Source organism: Lacerta agilis, chromosome 1 (assembly GCF_009819535.1).
Source record: "Lacerta agilis isolate rLacAgi1 chromosome 1, rLacAgi1.pri, whole genome shotgun sequence".
In the NCBI taxonomy this organism is placed as follows: Eukaryota; Metazoa; Chordata; class Lepidosauria; order Squamata; family Lacertidae; genus Lacerta; species Lacerta agilis.
In genome coordinates this window covers 123,695,250-123,711,787 of record NC_046312.1, presented here as the reverse complement: position 1 = coordinate 123,711,787, position 16,538 = coordinate 123,695,250, and the positions used below count along the sequence as shown (strand labels likewise).

The following is a 16,538-nucleotide window of genomic DNA, read 5'->3' as shown; positions in this document are numbered from 1 at the left end:
CAGGGGCAGAGCAGCCCAAAATGGTGCCAGGAAGCACTGCTTTTGCTTTTGCTACATTAGCTTCAGGATCAGGCCTCCTGGCCAAAGCTATGGCCAGATCCAAAACCATATGTTTTGTTTTTGTACTGCCTTCTTGGCTCTTTGAATGCAAGTGTGTGTGTACAAGAATGACTTTATTAGCTCCTCAGCAATCTAATCCTTCTGACAATACAAGGGAGGTTATCTGGATTTGGAGCATCTGAGCTTCACCCTAAGACTTCATTTGCTCCTGTGTCATGTTTTATGAAACTAGATTTCTATCAAAATGAGGAGTATTCACATACAAAGAGGTACCAGTTTATCACAGTTTTAATAATGCTAAGCAGTGCAGCATTCAGTTTAATTAAATCCAGTTTCTCAAACCATTACCCCACACTTATGACTGAGCTTCTTCCAAAGTCAGATTATAGTTGCATTCTGGGACACCTGGTGGCACTTCTTCTCACTATAATCCAAGCTAATTGCAGCTATTTTTAATTAAGTGCAGTTTATTATTAAGCAGAACCTCAAGTAAACAGGACTTTATGCAATACAATACATTGAGATGCCCAAAAAGAGACTCACTAAATTATCTGAAATGCTTACACACTGTGAAGTATTTCCTCATTTCTTGCACTTTCATTTTGACAGGTTTAGCTAATGTATCAGCTGCAACTTTGCGAGTCTTCCGAAAAGGTTACTAGCATATCTACAAAAAACCTGTCACTCACACACATGGAGCTACAGTAATCATACCAAAATGATTCACATGCAATGCTAAATCATGGTTTGGTGCTACAGGAGCCTTGCACTCATGCACTCTCTGCTCCTTTTATACTCTGCTTCAACCGGTTTGCCAACACACTTGGAACCAGCAAGCCGTGGTTTGCGCTTCCCCCACCAAACCAGAATGACAAAACGGCTTCAAACCATGGTTTGCAATTCTAGTTTGGAACGTAAACACAAGCCACATTGGTTATGCTGGCTGGGACAGGTGGAAACTGATGTCCAGCAAGATCTGGGGGGCACCACATGGGTTATCCTTGGGTTAGTGTCTAGAAACCTGTTTGCTGTTAGGAACAAACTCCAATTTCTGTCACACTTTATTATGGGAAGCTACTGTCTGTTCCAAACAATAAACTGACGTTTTCAGGCTTCCTCTCTTTGTGTACAAAGGAGAGAAGGGGAAGGGTTAGTGGGGAATGTGCAAGTCCAAGGCTTGTGCCAGTTCACGTTCGTAACATTAATTCTTGATTTAGCATTATGCCTGAGTGAAACCTCGATCTCATGCAGTACTCTTATATTCTTTATTAAGGAACTATAGATATTTGGATACAAAGACAATACGTTATACTATACCAAATTTACTGTAATCCTAATCCTGTTGTAAAGTGTTTTATGGCACTGCTTGATTTAACATTGAACTTTATTTGCATTATCTTGAACTAAGAGTTATATCATATGGCTGAAAATTTGGTCAGCAAAATTAAGTTTACCTGAATATATTAAGAATGGTGTTGCTTCAAGTACAAATGACCTGTTCCATAACAACTTTTCCCACTACAAAATAATCACGATCAGAATGTAACATCTATGAAGTTTTTTTCCAAGCAAGATGTTAAAATGCCTGCTCATAGGTGTTTCCTGTACAGTTTGTGTGGATTTTGCCTTATTCTAAAGAGGGGGGGAAGGCTCATTTGAAATTGACCCAAGATTTTTTTAGTTCAAAATGCTGTAACTTCGTTTTAAAATTGTGGCAACAAGTTCTCTTGTTTCGGTTTTCAGTCACAGAATCTGCCTACTGCAGGGCACATGCAAGAAGACGTAAAACATTATCAAAACAGCCTTTTCCTGGCTCCGAAAGGTCTTCTAAGCCTAAGCAATTAAATTTCCTGGTGATGCAACTGCTTGGGAAAAGGATCACTCGCTCTACTCAACGTGTGGTGTTGGAAGCCTGACATGTAGGAGAACCAAGGGGTTCCACAGGTTCTCTAAATTGCAAAAGCACTAGATGGTGCCCAAGATTTATGGTATATATACAGTACATTCCTTTCAAAGAGGCCTCATATTAGGGGTTCATTATATATTCTAGCATTACCTTGTTGACAAAGGTCTGTATACTTAAAGCTATGGTTTTCCCAGTAGTAATGTATGGAAGTGAGAGCTGGACCATAAAGAAGGCTGATCGCCGAAGAATTGATGCTTTTGAATTATGGTGCTGGAGGAGACTCTTGAGAGTCCCATGGACTGAAAAAAGATCAAACTTATCCATCCTTAAAGAAATCAGCCCTGAGTGCTCACTGGAAGGGTAGATCATGAAGTTGAGGCTCCAGTACTTTGGCCACCTCATGAGAAGAGAAGATTCCCTGGAAAAGACCCTGATGTTGGGAAAGATGGAGGGAACAAGGAGAAGGGGACGACAGAGGATGAGATGGTTGGACAGTGTTCTCGAAGCGACTGGCATGAGTTTGGCCAAACTGCGGGAGGCAGTGGAGGATAGGCGGGCCTGGCGTGCTCTGGTCCATGGGGTCACGAAGAGTCGGACACGACTGAACAACAACAAATATATTCTAGGCCAGGCTTCCTCAACCTCGGCCCTCCAGATGTTTTGAGACTACAATTCACATCATCCCTGACCACTGGTCCTGCTAGCTAGGGATTATGGGAGTTGTAGGCCAAAAACACCTGGAGGTCCGAGGTTGAGGAAGTCTGTTCTAGGGCAGCTTATATTCAGACCTGTACAGTAATTCTTCTAGTATGGCTTGGTGGTATGGTAATTATATGGTCTCTGACATTTCACAAATTTAAAAACAGAGACACCCATGAGCAGGACTAGGGGGTGAGGCCTGGTGGCTTACTAGAGGCAGAACCAAATAGACTGTGATATGTCCCATAATAAGAAAACAAGACTCAGTGATGTGCATTCTAAACAGGTAACTCCAGATAGCATAAGCACAGCATAAAAAAACAGCCATTTATACCAGTTCCACTTGGTCTGGATTAAATCATCAGTCCTTCACCCATCAAATACCAGTTCAGAATCTCCCACTGCCTTCTGGAATCTTATGAAAAGGAGACTTGAGTTGAGGTTACCAGCATCCAGCTTCCAGATAATCTCTTCCAGCAGTTTCAATACAATGTTATGCCATAGTTAGTTTTTATATATCATAGAATTGCAGAGTTGGAAGGGACCCTGAGGATCACATACCACAGCCTTGCATGATCTATGCAGTCAACAGGTTAATTGGTAGCACCTCAATACAAATTTCTGGAATCTAAATTCCAGGAAGGCTGAAACTGCTGCAGAATGGCTACAAAACACATGAAGTAGCAAATAAAGATGGTAGCAAAGAGCATGCATAGTGCGCCTTTTACTCCTGGAGTAAAAATACCCAATTTCCTCTTATTTAACAATAAGGATACATGCTTGCTTGCACAGCTGCAGATTTATCTATAGCATCTCTCAAAATTAAGCACTGCAATGTGAAGTGGCCTCAAATAGTTAATGAGCATGGAAGAAGCAAATTACCAAGCCAGCAGCAATGTCTCCTTTCCATGATGGCAAGATCAATCAATCATTTTCCATAGTCAGACAGTGCTTTACCACTAGTCTTGGGGAAGCCTGGAGGCTTCAAGCTAAGCTTCTTCCTTCCAGCTGACCTGTCCTCCAGAGTAGTAAACATTGAGCTACACCTTTCCTGCGAAAGGGTAGTGAGAAGAGAAAAGGCAAGGCAAGGCAAGCCACGTGATGGAACTTCGAGGCACACAAGCACTTAAGACAGATGGGCTTTCTCAAATAGTTGCAGCTCTCCTCCTGGATACGTGCACCAAAGTTAGCCAGAAGGTAATCTGCAAGTACTGCTACTTAAAAAACAAAGCAAAACACCACCTCTATCTGCATGATTTGAACACTGATAAGATTTATGTAATTTGTTATACTAAGGAACTGAATGTACCATACTTCGCCTTTTTGTTGTAAGTTGCTTTCTTTTGTTCAATAAGATTTGGAATTTTAAAGGCTGAGCTGTAGTTGGCTTGATCAAGTTAACTTTCCTTAAAATCTGAGTGCATGTGGATTTTTTATACTCCAAGAGAAAACACACACATACCTTTGCATGGGTGTAGCCGGGGGGGGGGTTGAGGGCAGCTGCCCCCACAATCAAGCAAATAAATAAAAATATTTAACTAGCTGACCAATTGCATCGCAGATAACTCGGTTCTGTCCTCCCCCCAAACATAAAGCTTGATCCCCACTAAAACACATACGCCCGTGCACCTCTGAACATTTCATGCGACTGCATGGTCTTTCACATTTATGTATGCTGCATATAAAGCATGCTGTGTTCCTCTAAGCAGTTAAAACGGGCTTCTCCCGTGTTCATAGAAAGGCAGCTATGGCAAATTTAAACAGCTCATGGGTGCTTATATGCGATGGCAAGACTTGTACAAGCAGGCACTTCCTGCATGCAGATCAGACGGAGAGTCGCCGTCTGCCTTATTGGAGCCTGGGATGTTTCTGTTTACAAATCCTGGAGCCAGGCCGGGGCACTGACTGGAGGCGTGCCGTCTGCTTCCTTGTTTCCTTGCTACACTCAGCCTTTGTCTGGTTTTACTGTGTCAAAGAAAGAACAACCCTGCTGTGTTTTTTTGTGGTTTTTTTTTGCAAAGGATGGTTTCAATACAATGCAACTGCTGGGGCTCCCTCCTCTTTTCACAGCCTCGCTCAGAAAGGTAGTCTAAGGATTAGTGAATTTACGCTTTCCCTGAGAAATATGGGGTGGGGGAAGGGAGCTGGTCTGCCCCCCCCCAAATCATTTAACTCATAGGCAAGAACACTTGCATTCAATATTTCATACAAAGGAAAAAGAATCACATTTCAATTGCACCCCTTAGAAATACATTATTTTCTTATGCAATAACTGCACTTGAACAACATGCATACAATACTTAAATAATAATAATAATAATAATAATAATAATAATAATAATAATAATAATAATAATAATAATAATAATAATAATTTATTATTATTTGTACCCCAGCCACTATGGACGGCTTCCAAGAAATATTAAAATACATTAAAATGTCACAGATTAAAAACTTCCCTAAACAGGGCTATAATTTTACCTCTTTCTTTAAAAGTTTTTATTGGTGTCCTGAAGAAACATTTCAAAGAAAATCCCATTTCAATTGTTAACTGTGGGTCATGCATTGTTTCAGAACTGCACATTTTTAGCTTTGTTTAACAGATGCACTTCTTAAACTGCCCACATTTACATAGTGGCTTAGCAATTTAGTGACAGTGAAAAGAAAAAATGAACTGTCACACTGTTAGCCTAGCAACACAAGAATGAAGCAAAACTGCCTCTGGTTTTCATAACCTGAACAGTTTTCACAGTCTTTCTGTGTCCTTATTATAGTTTTATACAAGTAATTTGTATGTATTTGTATTAATCATAAACATAAATGATATTAAGTAGCAGACCTCTTAAACCTGATAGCATATGGTTCAGTATGGAAAATGCCCTAAAGACTATTTGGTATGTGCATACCGGTAAGTTTCAACAGCCTTCAGGTCATTTCATTCTCCATACTGAACTAGATACTATCAGGCTTAAGACATCTGCTACCTAATATTGTTTATTTGTATGAATAATACAAATAAATAAATAAAAACTTGTATGAAACTATAATGAGGCTTAAATTATGTCAGCTATACAACCTACCAATTTTATGGAATGGTGGTATGTGAACAGCTTTGCAAGATCAAATAATTTAGACTTATTATTTCAGGTAAGGCTTAAAATAACATTTAATAAATCTGTACTGTATATTTTTAAATATTGACTTGGTTGGGTTAATACTGGAATGAACAACATGACTGAACCCAGGCATTCCTAAAAATGTCTGATACAAATATTCATTTATTCTCAATCTAAAATATTTTTTCGTATTCTAATAATAACCAAAATCCTATTATTTAAAAAAACCCCTAAAACCATAAAACAAGTACTGTATCTCACTTCTCATCATTGAGCCAGTGCCAAGAGAAAACACAGCGAACAAAATGGCTCATAGTCTGCTAATACGATCTTGGTTTCTATAGCAACTGAGCAATGTGCCTTTTATTTATGTTTAAATATTATTTGCAAAAACACAAGACGCATTCCAAGAATAGTACACACACACAATACTAGTTAGGCATAATCTCTAGGGGGCTAAAAAAGTTCAAATTGTGGAAGCTATGGAGAGGTAATGAATTCAAGTCATTGACACGAGAGTGTAAATAAATGCCTCTTGGGGCCCTTCCAGGGGATTTTTTTTCATAATAAAATGTGCATGTGTTACTCAGCTTCTGTTGCTGTAATACTACATTTTCCACCTGCAGTTTAAGCCTGACATCTTGTTGCTGGGGTAGAGGGAACATTTTTCTATTAGCTGGCACATCAGCTACAATTGTGCATGCTCTGTTGAACGTGATTGCTGAGTACTGTGAAGTTAGTGCCTGCAACATAATTAGAGATGATGACTAGTTTCCTGCTCTCTCATACTAATGCCAAAGTTGAGCAAATTCAGACACAAGCTGCTCCTTTAGCTGTTAAAAGCAGCTCTCCTCTGGAGCAAAGCTGTACTACACCAGTAGCATTTAGACAATCAGATCTCAACTTATTAACCAGATATATTCCCCAATACACAACTGTTTGACTCCTGCCTTTGTGTAAATTTTCCCTTTACTATTGTTCTCCTTTCCACCTGAACCAGGAAATGAAAGTTAACAGCTTTGAAACACGCCGCAATATTAAGCTAACTTTAAACTGCAGCTTAATTAATATTTTGGATTGCTCCCAAGCTGTTAACCATACTTTCTTGTTATGGATATAATGGGAAACTATAGTCAAGTCTGACTGCCTTGTTTGCCAACTCACATAAAGTGAAAGAAGTTGGAGTTCTTATTGCCAAATAAATTGTAATGAATCCAAATAAGAACTCTGGCCAAAGTTTTAACAAAAAAAACATGCGTTTACTCATAAGTAATTCCAAACGTATTATCAATTCTGTAAAGAATTACAGTCTTAAACAACAATAGTTTCATATGAAAGTTTTCTTTAAAGTCTTTTAGAGATGGCTGTCAGGGCTTCTCCAATGCGTGTCAGGTGTAAACCAGGGAGACCAGGACAGGGCCCCGTTTCGGCATGGATGCCTTCTTCAGCTGGCAATATCAAATAGTATTAAATAGCACAGAGTAAACGCATGTTTTTTTGTTAAAACTTTGGCCAGAGTTCTTATTTGGATTCATTACAACTCACATAAAGTAGCTGCATATGGGAACACTAGGTTCATTCATAACTTGGCTTACTAAACAGGTATGTACATTTTATGCACATTTTGCTTTTTCATTATTAAAATTTCAGGCTTAGTTCTTTGAAGATTGCAGATTCATTTCTCCAGTGCTGAAGTTCATATTTGCAAAGTACAAACACAAAGCATACAAAGCTCAGCAAGTTTACTTTTTAACTATTATGCTAGGATGGGTGCTACTGGAGCAATAGGGGGAAATTGGGTTTTTTCACTGTAAACTTAAGTTTAAATGGATATATTCCATTTAAAATGTACGCAAACAAGTAACAGGGAATTCCTACGTATATTTCTAGGGGAACAGAACAGGGAAGGACCACCATCTAATAAAGTGATAACAACGAGGAGAAAGATCTCAAGGATCCTTTAGCCATGAAGTCAATGCTTTCAGTATATATCATAATTAACTAACATTCCACATGGTGTTAAAACCATCATGTGTGATGTGTGAATCAGAAGTATTTGTTGGCTAAACTTGTGTTTGCAAGTTTAAATTCTGAAAAATATTTGGTACCACCTTAATTCATACCAAACATTTTATTAAAATCTGTTTTCTTACCTTAGATCGCACACTAGTTTGGCTACAGTGCAATGTGAATAAGCCTTTAAAAATCCAGCTACCGGTATGCAGTGAGCATGAAGCAAGCTCAGACAAGTGCCATAATTTCCATCAGTGTATGGAACTTTCCTTTAGAATTCCATCTTTGCGTTAAGAGAAAAATAAACCATTTTTTATGCTGGTGTAAACAGAGGCAGAAATGGGGCTGTCTTAAGTCTACACAGCTGTTGCTTCACCTCATCCACCAGTACCCATAACTTTGGGAAATTGTAGTAGTGTGAAATACAGTCAGTTATTAGATATTCATAAGATGGTATCAGTAAACTTACTACAACACTAATGTTTATTTACCGGTAGAACTTCTGGCAAACTAGAGAATGTACCACAAGAGATAAACCAAGACAAAATAACAGGGAATGGATATTGCAATGCATTAATTGGTTTCCAGATGGCACACTGAATCTTTGAATGGCCCTAGCAATGCATTAAAACAAGGTTTACATTGTAGTTTTTCGCCAAGATGCTAGCAAACAAAAGTCTCCAAGCTTGGACTTCAAAATGAATTTTGGGAACTTTCAAAAGCTTTCTTCAAACTGCAGGCAAGCTTTTAAAACTCTGAAATAATTCTCTGTCTTGAAATAAAGCATAAAAAGCTGGAGAAGAATTCTTAACTGCCCTCTGCTTATCTTTGTTAGTTTTCTCCTTCCTCAAAAAACCTTCTTTGCCAGGATCTATCTGCTCAAAACATACTCCCCCTTCCTGACTTGAAGCTGCAGTGATGGAAGCAGAAGAAAAGTTGAGAAGTAAATTTTATCCCTCACTGCTACAGCAGCCCTGAAGAGAACATGCCCACCTTCAATTTATTTATTTCTTAGGACAGCAATACAAGATTGTCGTACAGGCATGCTGTAGAGCAGAGATAGCCAAACTTGGCCCTCCAGCTGTTTTGGGACTACAGTTCCCATCATCCCTGACCACTGGTCCTGTTAGCTAGGGATGATGGGAGTTGTAGTCCCAAAACAGCTGGAGGGCCAAATTTGGCCATCAATGCTGCAGAGTGAAGCTGCAATCATGCTGGCCATGTAATTTTCCGGGAGTGTCTCTGTACCCCATGCAGGCCCAGAGAGGGAAAATAAGATGGGGGACATGAGAGCAACTTGGATCTGCAGTGTACCATGACCTCACCTTGTTCTGTTAGAGCTTTTTTTAAAAGGGGAAAGAATAATACCAATTGCCTGCTGCCACCTAGTACGGGAGAAGAGACTGACCAAATGCTGCACAAAGGGATTCAACGCTCCCCCCTTTCTTTTCTTAAACTTTTTTTTTTACAAACCCCAAGTGCATCCAACGATGCATGCTGAAAGTTTAGAAGGGAAAACAGAAAGAAAGGGGGACCTGTTAGTTTCTTTCTTTCCCACAACCTGGAAGTGAGGCAGGGAAAGGGGAGGAGGGGTAGAGCAAGGGAAAACACAGGAAAACAGATCACAGTAGCTTTTCAAGCCGGGGACAAAGAGAGGCAAAACTGGCAGTCACAGAGTAGCATGCTGCTCTTCAGCCAATGAAACACCAGTGCTATGGTGACCAGGGGCGGAGCAAGGTGGGGTGCTGGGAGCGGTACGCCCCAGGTTCCAGCCTGGAGGGGGGTAACACTCGGTGGCCCCCCCCACGACTCCCAAGCTGCCCTGTCTGTCTGCTGTTTGCGTGCAGCAGCCTTACGAGTTGCCGCTCACTCGGCAGCTCATAAGGTTGCCACGGGAGCAGCAGCACGGACAGACTGCGCATGTGCCGCTTTCCGCACATGCGCCGTTCGTCCTGACGCATGCGCCGTGACATCAGGACGCATGACACATGTGCGCTGCGGAGGGACACCCTGCCCCCAGGGGATGCCCCCGCATTTGCCGCTTTGGGCGGCCAAGCGGCTCCGTTCGCCACTGATGGTGACCCCCCACCTTGTCTCCCATCTACTTTTCTTTCTCTCTTCCAACCTTAAGGCACCTGTATGTTCATTTTGTTTCTCAAGCACAGCTACTGATCCTAAATCATCTAACTATTAAAGAAACACAATTCTGCTGCAGAATTAGAAATTTCCTCTTGGTATGCAAAGCACTCTTGCAAAACATTAACAATGCATATATGGCCTATTTCTTGTTCCGGGAGAAATACAGTCTTACAATATGGGACTTGCAGGATGTTTACTCAGCATTTGTCTGTAAGGGAATATTAGGGAATACTAGTAGAGTAGTCCAAATTGCATGATTTGTATACCATTTAACTCTCCACAGACCACTATCAATTCCCAGCAGATATTGAGAGCAATATTTATTTCTAGTTACGTTCTTTTAAGATGAAAGTTCAGTTTAGCCCTGCACTTTAGTACTGGTTAGTAATATCAGTTCCCTCCAATATAAATTATAATGAAAACAATGAGATGAAATGGCAACAGGGAATATGAACCCAAAGAAGACCATTTCAGATTCTTACTTTAAACTTTGGGTGGGCCTGGCTTCACCAAAATGACCTGGTAGGCCAAATGATGAGGGACTTGACAGGCAACATTTGGTTTGGGAGCCAGAGGTTATTCTGCCCCCCCCCCCAAAGTAGGAATGTTAATTTCCCAATCTTCATGATTTCTTGTGAAGCCTCAATTTATGCATTATAGAACATTAAACAATATTCCTTTCTTGCTGTCAAACACCCCAGTTTCTGAAATCACATTGTTTAAATACCACACTATAGATTTCCATTATTTCCTCCTATGTTGCCTTAAGGCTCTCTCACTATAAAAAAAACATAATCCCTTCTACACAATATTAATGGTTATATGCAGATTATGTTAAATACCACAAATTTAAATTCTGTGTTGATGTCTGAAAACATATGCTCTCACGTTGATACAGCGTTTGCACCTAATTAGGAGCATTACTTGTTTCCCAGGACTATATGTATTTTTACACCTACACACAAGCCAGAGCAATGTCTAAATTGTCTTCCAATGTTGCAATTCAAAACATAAATCTAAAGCTGGGCACTGAAGATAGATAGCAAAGAAATGATTGTAAATATATAGGCAGTTATCTCCAGTTAGCCTGGAAGTAAAAGAGAGCTTTGGGTCGTGTTGCCATTCCAGATATTTTCTATCACAGTGTGGTCCCAGTCTCAGCATCATTACAGCTAAACCGAAGTAGGAAAAACAACATTGCAATGCAAAATGTAACTTCCATATGCCTAGTACAATTCTGTGGTTATGATTTGTGTTCTCCTTTGCAGTAGCCTCACAGATTCCCCTGTTTGAAGTATTCCAAAGCCACCCTAATCATCATGCAGGTAAGAGACAAAGCTGGAGTGGAAGGGGGGGGGGCTTTAAAAAACACACAACAATTTGCCAGCTCCAGGGACTGCAGGGTGAGATGTCCTTTTTAGAAATATGCAAATTGTTAATGATGGCTGGGAGTTTCTTGAAGGTGAAATATTGAAGGCATAATCGCAAACAATTCCAACAAGGAAGAGAAGTAGGAGGCATCTAAAGAAACCAGTGTGGCTGCATAAGGAGCTTTTAGATGAGCTGAGATTTAAAAGGGGCATGTATAATCAAGAAGCAAATCACAAGGGAAGGATATAAGGAAGACACCAACACTTTCAGGGAGAAGGTCAGGAGGACTAAAGCTCCAGAACCAAGCTCAACCTTGCAAGGGAGGTTAAAAGACTAAAAAGGGTATTTTGAGCTACTGTATTTCAAAGCAAGAGGGAGAACAAATAGGTCCTCTGCACGGAGAATAAAACCATGGCAAAATAATATTGCCACAATGTTGTAAAGGATATACGAGTGAAGCCTAAGTTATTTTTAAGGTGAAACATTGTATAATATAACAGATAGCTTACATACTAATAGAAAAACACAAGTTAATTTCAATCTTTTAAGTTCTCATCAGTGCATTGCATTTGGAGTCTATTAGTGGCAATGCTTTCTCAGTTGCTCTTAAATCATGATTATCACACAGCCTGAGGCACTCTGACTCACTGAAAGGCGTTCCATCAGTAGGGTCTGCTGGTGGAAAATTCTCTGTGAAGTTGAGATTGCACAAGTTGGAACTGCAGCAGCAGAAACGATATGTCCCATTCTGAACCAAGGAAGGGGTGGTTGTGACTATGCACTCCTCAGAGTGGCAGTCTTCAGGGTCTCCTATATGAGACCAGCATCCTGGAAGGGGAAAAAAGGTTGTAAATCAAATAGCAGTATTTCTTTTGGCTATTTATTTAGGTTATGAAACTTTCTACATGTTTTGCTTCTCAACTTCATGCTCTTATTAGATTGTCTCTCGTCTAGAAAAACCCCTCTGCCTTTTAAGACCAGGGAAACACTGCTCTGAATCTTTTCCCTAAGAGAAGTGTCACCTATTGGGTACTACGGGTAGGGTCTTTTCTTTTGCAGCTCCATGACTTTTTGACTCACCTGTGAAACCTGCAAGGGCCTAACATTAGGACATTTTTCTTTCATCCTCTGTTTTTAAATATATGCTCCTTTTCTTAAATGGATTTTATGTGACTTGGACTATGTACTTTCTTTAGCCAATTTAACTGCATTCATTTATGTGGGTGGATTTCACTATTGAGACGTGCGTTTTGTACTAATGCTTTAATGCTGAAAACATATTCAGAAAAGTTGTATTAAAGCAGATAAAAGCCTACACAAACATATTTGTGGTGGTTCTTCTCATTCCAACAATATAACCACTGTCTGTGTCCCAAAACTAAACAGTCTTATGACCATAACAAACTTGTCCTGGCAAAATATCAAATGCACCATACTGTCTTCAAACTTTTCATTGGTTTACTGATTTGTGCTCATACCAAGAACAAACTTAGTTGGTCTCTAAGGTGCTACTGGAAGGAATTTTTTATTTTATTTTGTTTTGACTATGGCAGACCAACACGGCTACCTACCTATACCAGTCCTTTAATTCCACTTCGTGTGTGTGTGTGTGTGTGTGTGTGTGTGTGTATGTGTGTGTGTGTGTTTTAAGGGTTAGTCAGAGGCTGACAGGAGCCTTTGAAACTACCGGTAATACATGTTCTTGATTCATTTCTCTACCACACCAGACCAACGGATTACACATACAATTGCAGGGGTCATCATGTCTGGCATTCAGGAAGTGGACAGAGCACAGTATTCAATTTAAGTATGCAGTGGTTCTTTCTGAGCTAAGACAGTGAGCAAAATAGTGTGGCTAAAATTTATCAAGACTCCTGAACTGCTGACCTCTGAAACAAACCACAGGTGAAGCATTCCCAACTGTGTAAGCAAGTTTGCATTATCCTGGCATTTTGCCTTAAGGTTTCCAACAACTTCTGGTTATGCTGGTTCTTTAAATATCATACTTTTATTTACTTGATGAACCTGCACCTAACATTTCAGCTTTTAAGGGAGGTACCGTGTATTTATACCACTTTTGCACGTTCCCATCCCCTACTCCCAAAAATCTTTTTTTCATTACTGTATGTAGTTTTAGGGTCTAATTACATATTTTGCTTCATAACTTTCCTTCTGAGAGGGCTAGAGACTTATTATTTTTAAAAAGAAATGGAAGTTCAGAGTATGGGGCCCTTAATGATCAGTAATGGAACTTTCTTCTTTCGTATGGCATATTCATTTAATCATTCTTATTCTCCAAGACTGCTCAGTGTTCTGTTAGAGACTATCCTCTCACTTCTAATTCTTTGTTATTACCTATTACTATTTTCATTAAACATAAGCATTATGACCTTGTTTTTGCTTTCTGGTAATTTGTACAGTTTTATCTATTTCTACTTAGCAGCTCTATTAAGTTTATACTATGAATCACTAGCATATCAAACTTTAGATTGTTGTGTTTTAAAAATTTCTATAAAGTATGCTTGAAAAAATTGTGGCTTGGCATAAATGTAATGTCTGCACTCAGCCCTTTTTTAAAATGAGGGACATTTATGTGTAGATCAAAAGGCAGTATGTTAACTTGAGAAGATACATGTTTAAAAGTTTTACCAAAAAAAACTCATACTTTCCTCTGACTATTAAGACCTTTGTGACAAATAGATTAAGTTATGTTTGTTGTCATTATTGTTGAATGCCATTATTCTTACCTTGTTTCACAAGATGGATGTCTCCTTCACGTGTTTTCTCCCACAGACCATAGCAGGTGTTGCCTTTCATACACAAAACTGTACCATTCTCTTGAGAAATTCGACTTTCGCTAATTCCATGATCATTTTGGTACTGGTCCCTAAATGCGCATGTTGTCTCTTCACTCTGTGCAGCTAAACAAGAAACAAAAACAGGCAAGTTTACAAACCAGAACAAAAAACCTTAAAAACATGCTAGTACATGCAGCATTACCAGACCTGGAAAGTCACAACCAATCAGTTTTACAGGGACATTTTAAATGTGGTAAATGTGCTGCTTGCAAATTAACCAAGGAAGTGAAAAAATTCAATATACCAGGGACCAACAATACCATCCAACTAGAATCATTCACAACCTGCGACTCTAGAGGAGTCGTATATGCTATACAATGTACCTGTGGCTTATGGTACATAGGAAGCACCATAAGACCAGTTAAAATGCGAATACTGGAGCATAAAAATCGCATTCAAAATAAAATCATGGAAACACCCCACACTTCACATTTTGTTGAGGCAAACCATAAGCCCACTGACTTTCAATGGTTTGTGATTTACAAGCATTGTATCCCTGAGGTAAACATTGAAGTTTTAAAAAAGAAATTACATCAGAAGGAATCCTATTGGATATACAGATTTGGGTCCTTAGCCCCCACAGGTTTAAATCTCAGTATTGATTTCAGTCCTTATTTGTAAGCTGGGGAAACCTTTGTATACTAATTTACTGTCAGTTATACAACTCTATCATATATTCATATAGTTCCTGACAGCAATGTTGATGCTCGGACCATACAAGAATTTTTATAGGTTTCCTTATAACCTTTTTAAGAAGTGGTTGAAAGTCTGTATATCATGTACTGATGTTTTCAAGTTATATCTTTGAATGGAGCTATATCTTTAAATATCTACATCAAGTATAGTAACAATAGTAATCTGTTCCTTTAAATGTCAGCCTGCCTGCAAGTATTTAACCTGGAGAAATTTTGAGTCCACATTAGCTATATTGGAATGATGGGAGTCTGAGGCACCGTGAATAGCTTAGTTATGTTTTATATTCTAGTTCTGATTTGATGGTGAGTTCATGAATTTTTATTAAGCCTTTTTATTGTATAATTGAACTTATATTTCTAGTGAAGTTGATGGTTTGTATTGTTGTTACCAAATATAAAGTCCAGACCTTGAGGAAACCGTTGGTGAAACGGGAAGTTTGAAGCTAGCCACCCGTCGGGAGAACACACCCACATGTTGGAGTGACTTTGTGTAACCTTCTCCAACATTGTGAGGATGGACCCACGCATCTGATAGACATTTGCAATACCATCTTTATCATTATATGGCACTTTGAATATTGCACTTTGTAGATTGCACTTTGTACCTGCACTTTGATGATTTAAAGCATATATAGGCTTTGCCTCTGATGAAATATCTATGAATGCCTTTTGTATTATGATAATGTCAGTTTAGTTTCATATTTATACAATTCTTCCAGTGATATACACGGTTTTGTATTTTATCTGGGTACTAAGTATGTTGACTAGATTGCCTCAGGTAGCAAAATGTCTTGGCAATTTTGGTACTTCAGAACTCTGCAATTTTAAAAGCAATATCCACCAACTTCCTGTTAGGAGCTGTCGCTGGATGCAAGTGCAATTTATATTTATGTGTATGTAAACATTTTCCTCTGCAATATCTGCTTTCCTTTCCTTTCTTTTTTGAGTATGCTGTGCTGGGATAGTTCTTCCTCTCCCACTAAAACACCAGAGATCACCATGTCAGAAATATATTAGACTTATCCAAAAATCCTATTTGCAGAACCATTAGTAACGAAGTGACATTGAGTACTACAGCAGAAAAAAAGCACTTAAAAGTGGCCTGCAGCAGCATCACAAGCTTGGTACGTTTTATGGTATTCATAAATGAAGATGCTTTAAATATTCAGAAAGGGAAACCGGATGAATAGGAATACATTCAGTCCCAGGCCACATTATCAGTAAATCTCAGATCATCATCATAATTAGTCTTCCCACTGAACATACATCTCCCTTGAGGTAGAATATTAAAAGATCAAAATGTCTTAAGATCCCAGAAATTCAAAGGAATTTTTGTCCACTTTTCTTTTTGATACACTCCAGAAATTAGGCCATACCTCATCAAAACAACCCTATATAATTATTTCATTAGAAAGAAAGAAAGACTCTTCAGAATGAAAGAAGCATTTAAAGTCCTTAAACTAGTGCACAGAATTTAAACTGGTTGAATCAATCAAAGCAAAATGCTATTTTGTGCATTTCCAGATTTTTCATAGATAAATATTCACTGGGTTGCCATGCCTGAGCAAAGCATTGTGTAACTAATGTATCATAAAACAAAGGGACTGGATAATAATGATCCATAAGTGACTGCCTTATTAAAATAGTGAAAGGGAAAATACACAAATGCTAAATTATTATT

General features: G+C 39.0%; 1 protein-coding gene across 1 annotated transcript in view; it reads right to left on the bottom strand.

Annotated features, from left to right (window-relative positions):
• The window catches only part of BMPR2 (bone morphogenetic protein receptor type 2), a 72,338-nt gene that overhangs the window by 23,621 nt on the left and 32,179 nt on the right, over nt 1–16,538 (bottom strand). Inside the window, exons 2-3 of the mRNA XM_033169777.1 lie at nt 14,052–14,225; nt 11,953–12,132 (exon numbers count right to left, since the gene is read on the bottom strand). Coding sequence (XP_033025668.1) covers nt 11,953–12,132; nt 14,052–14,225 — 354 coding nt within the window. The remainder of the gene's footprint in view (nt 1–11,952; nt 12,133–14,051; nt 14,226–16,538) is intronic.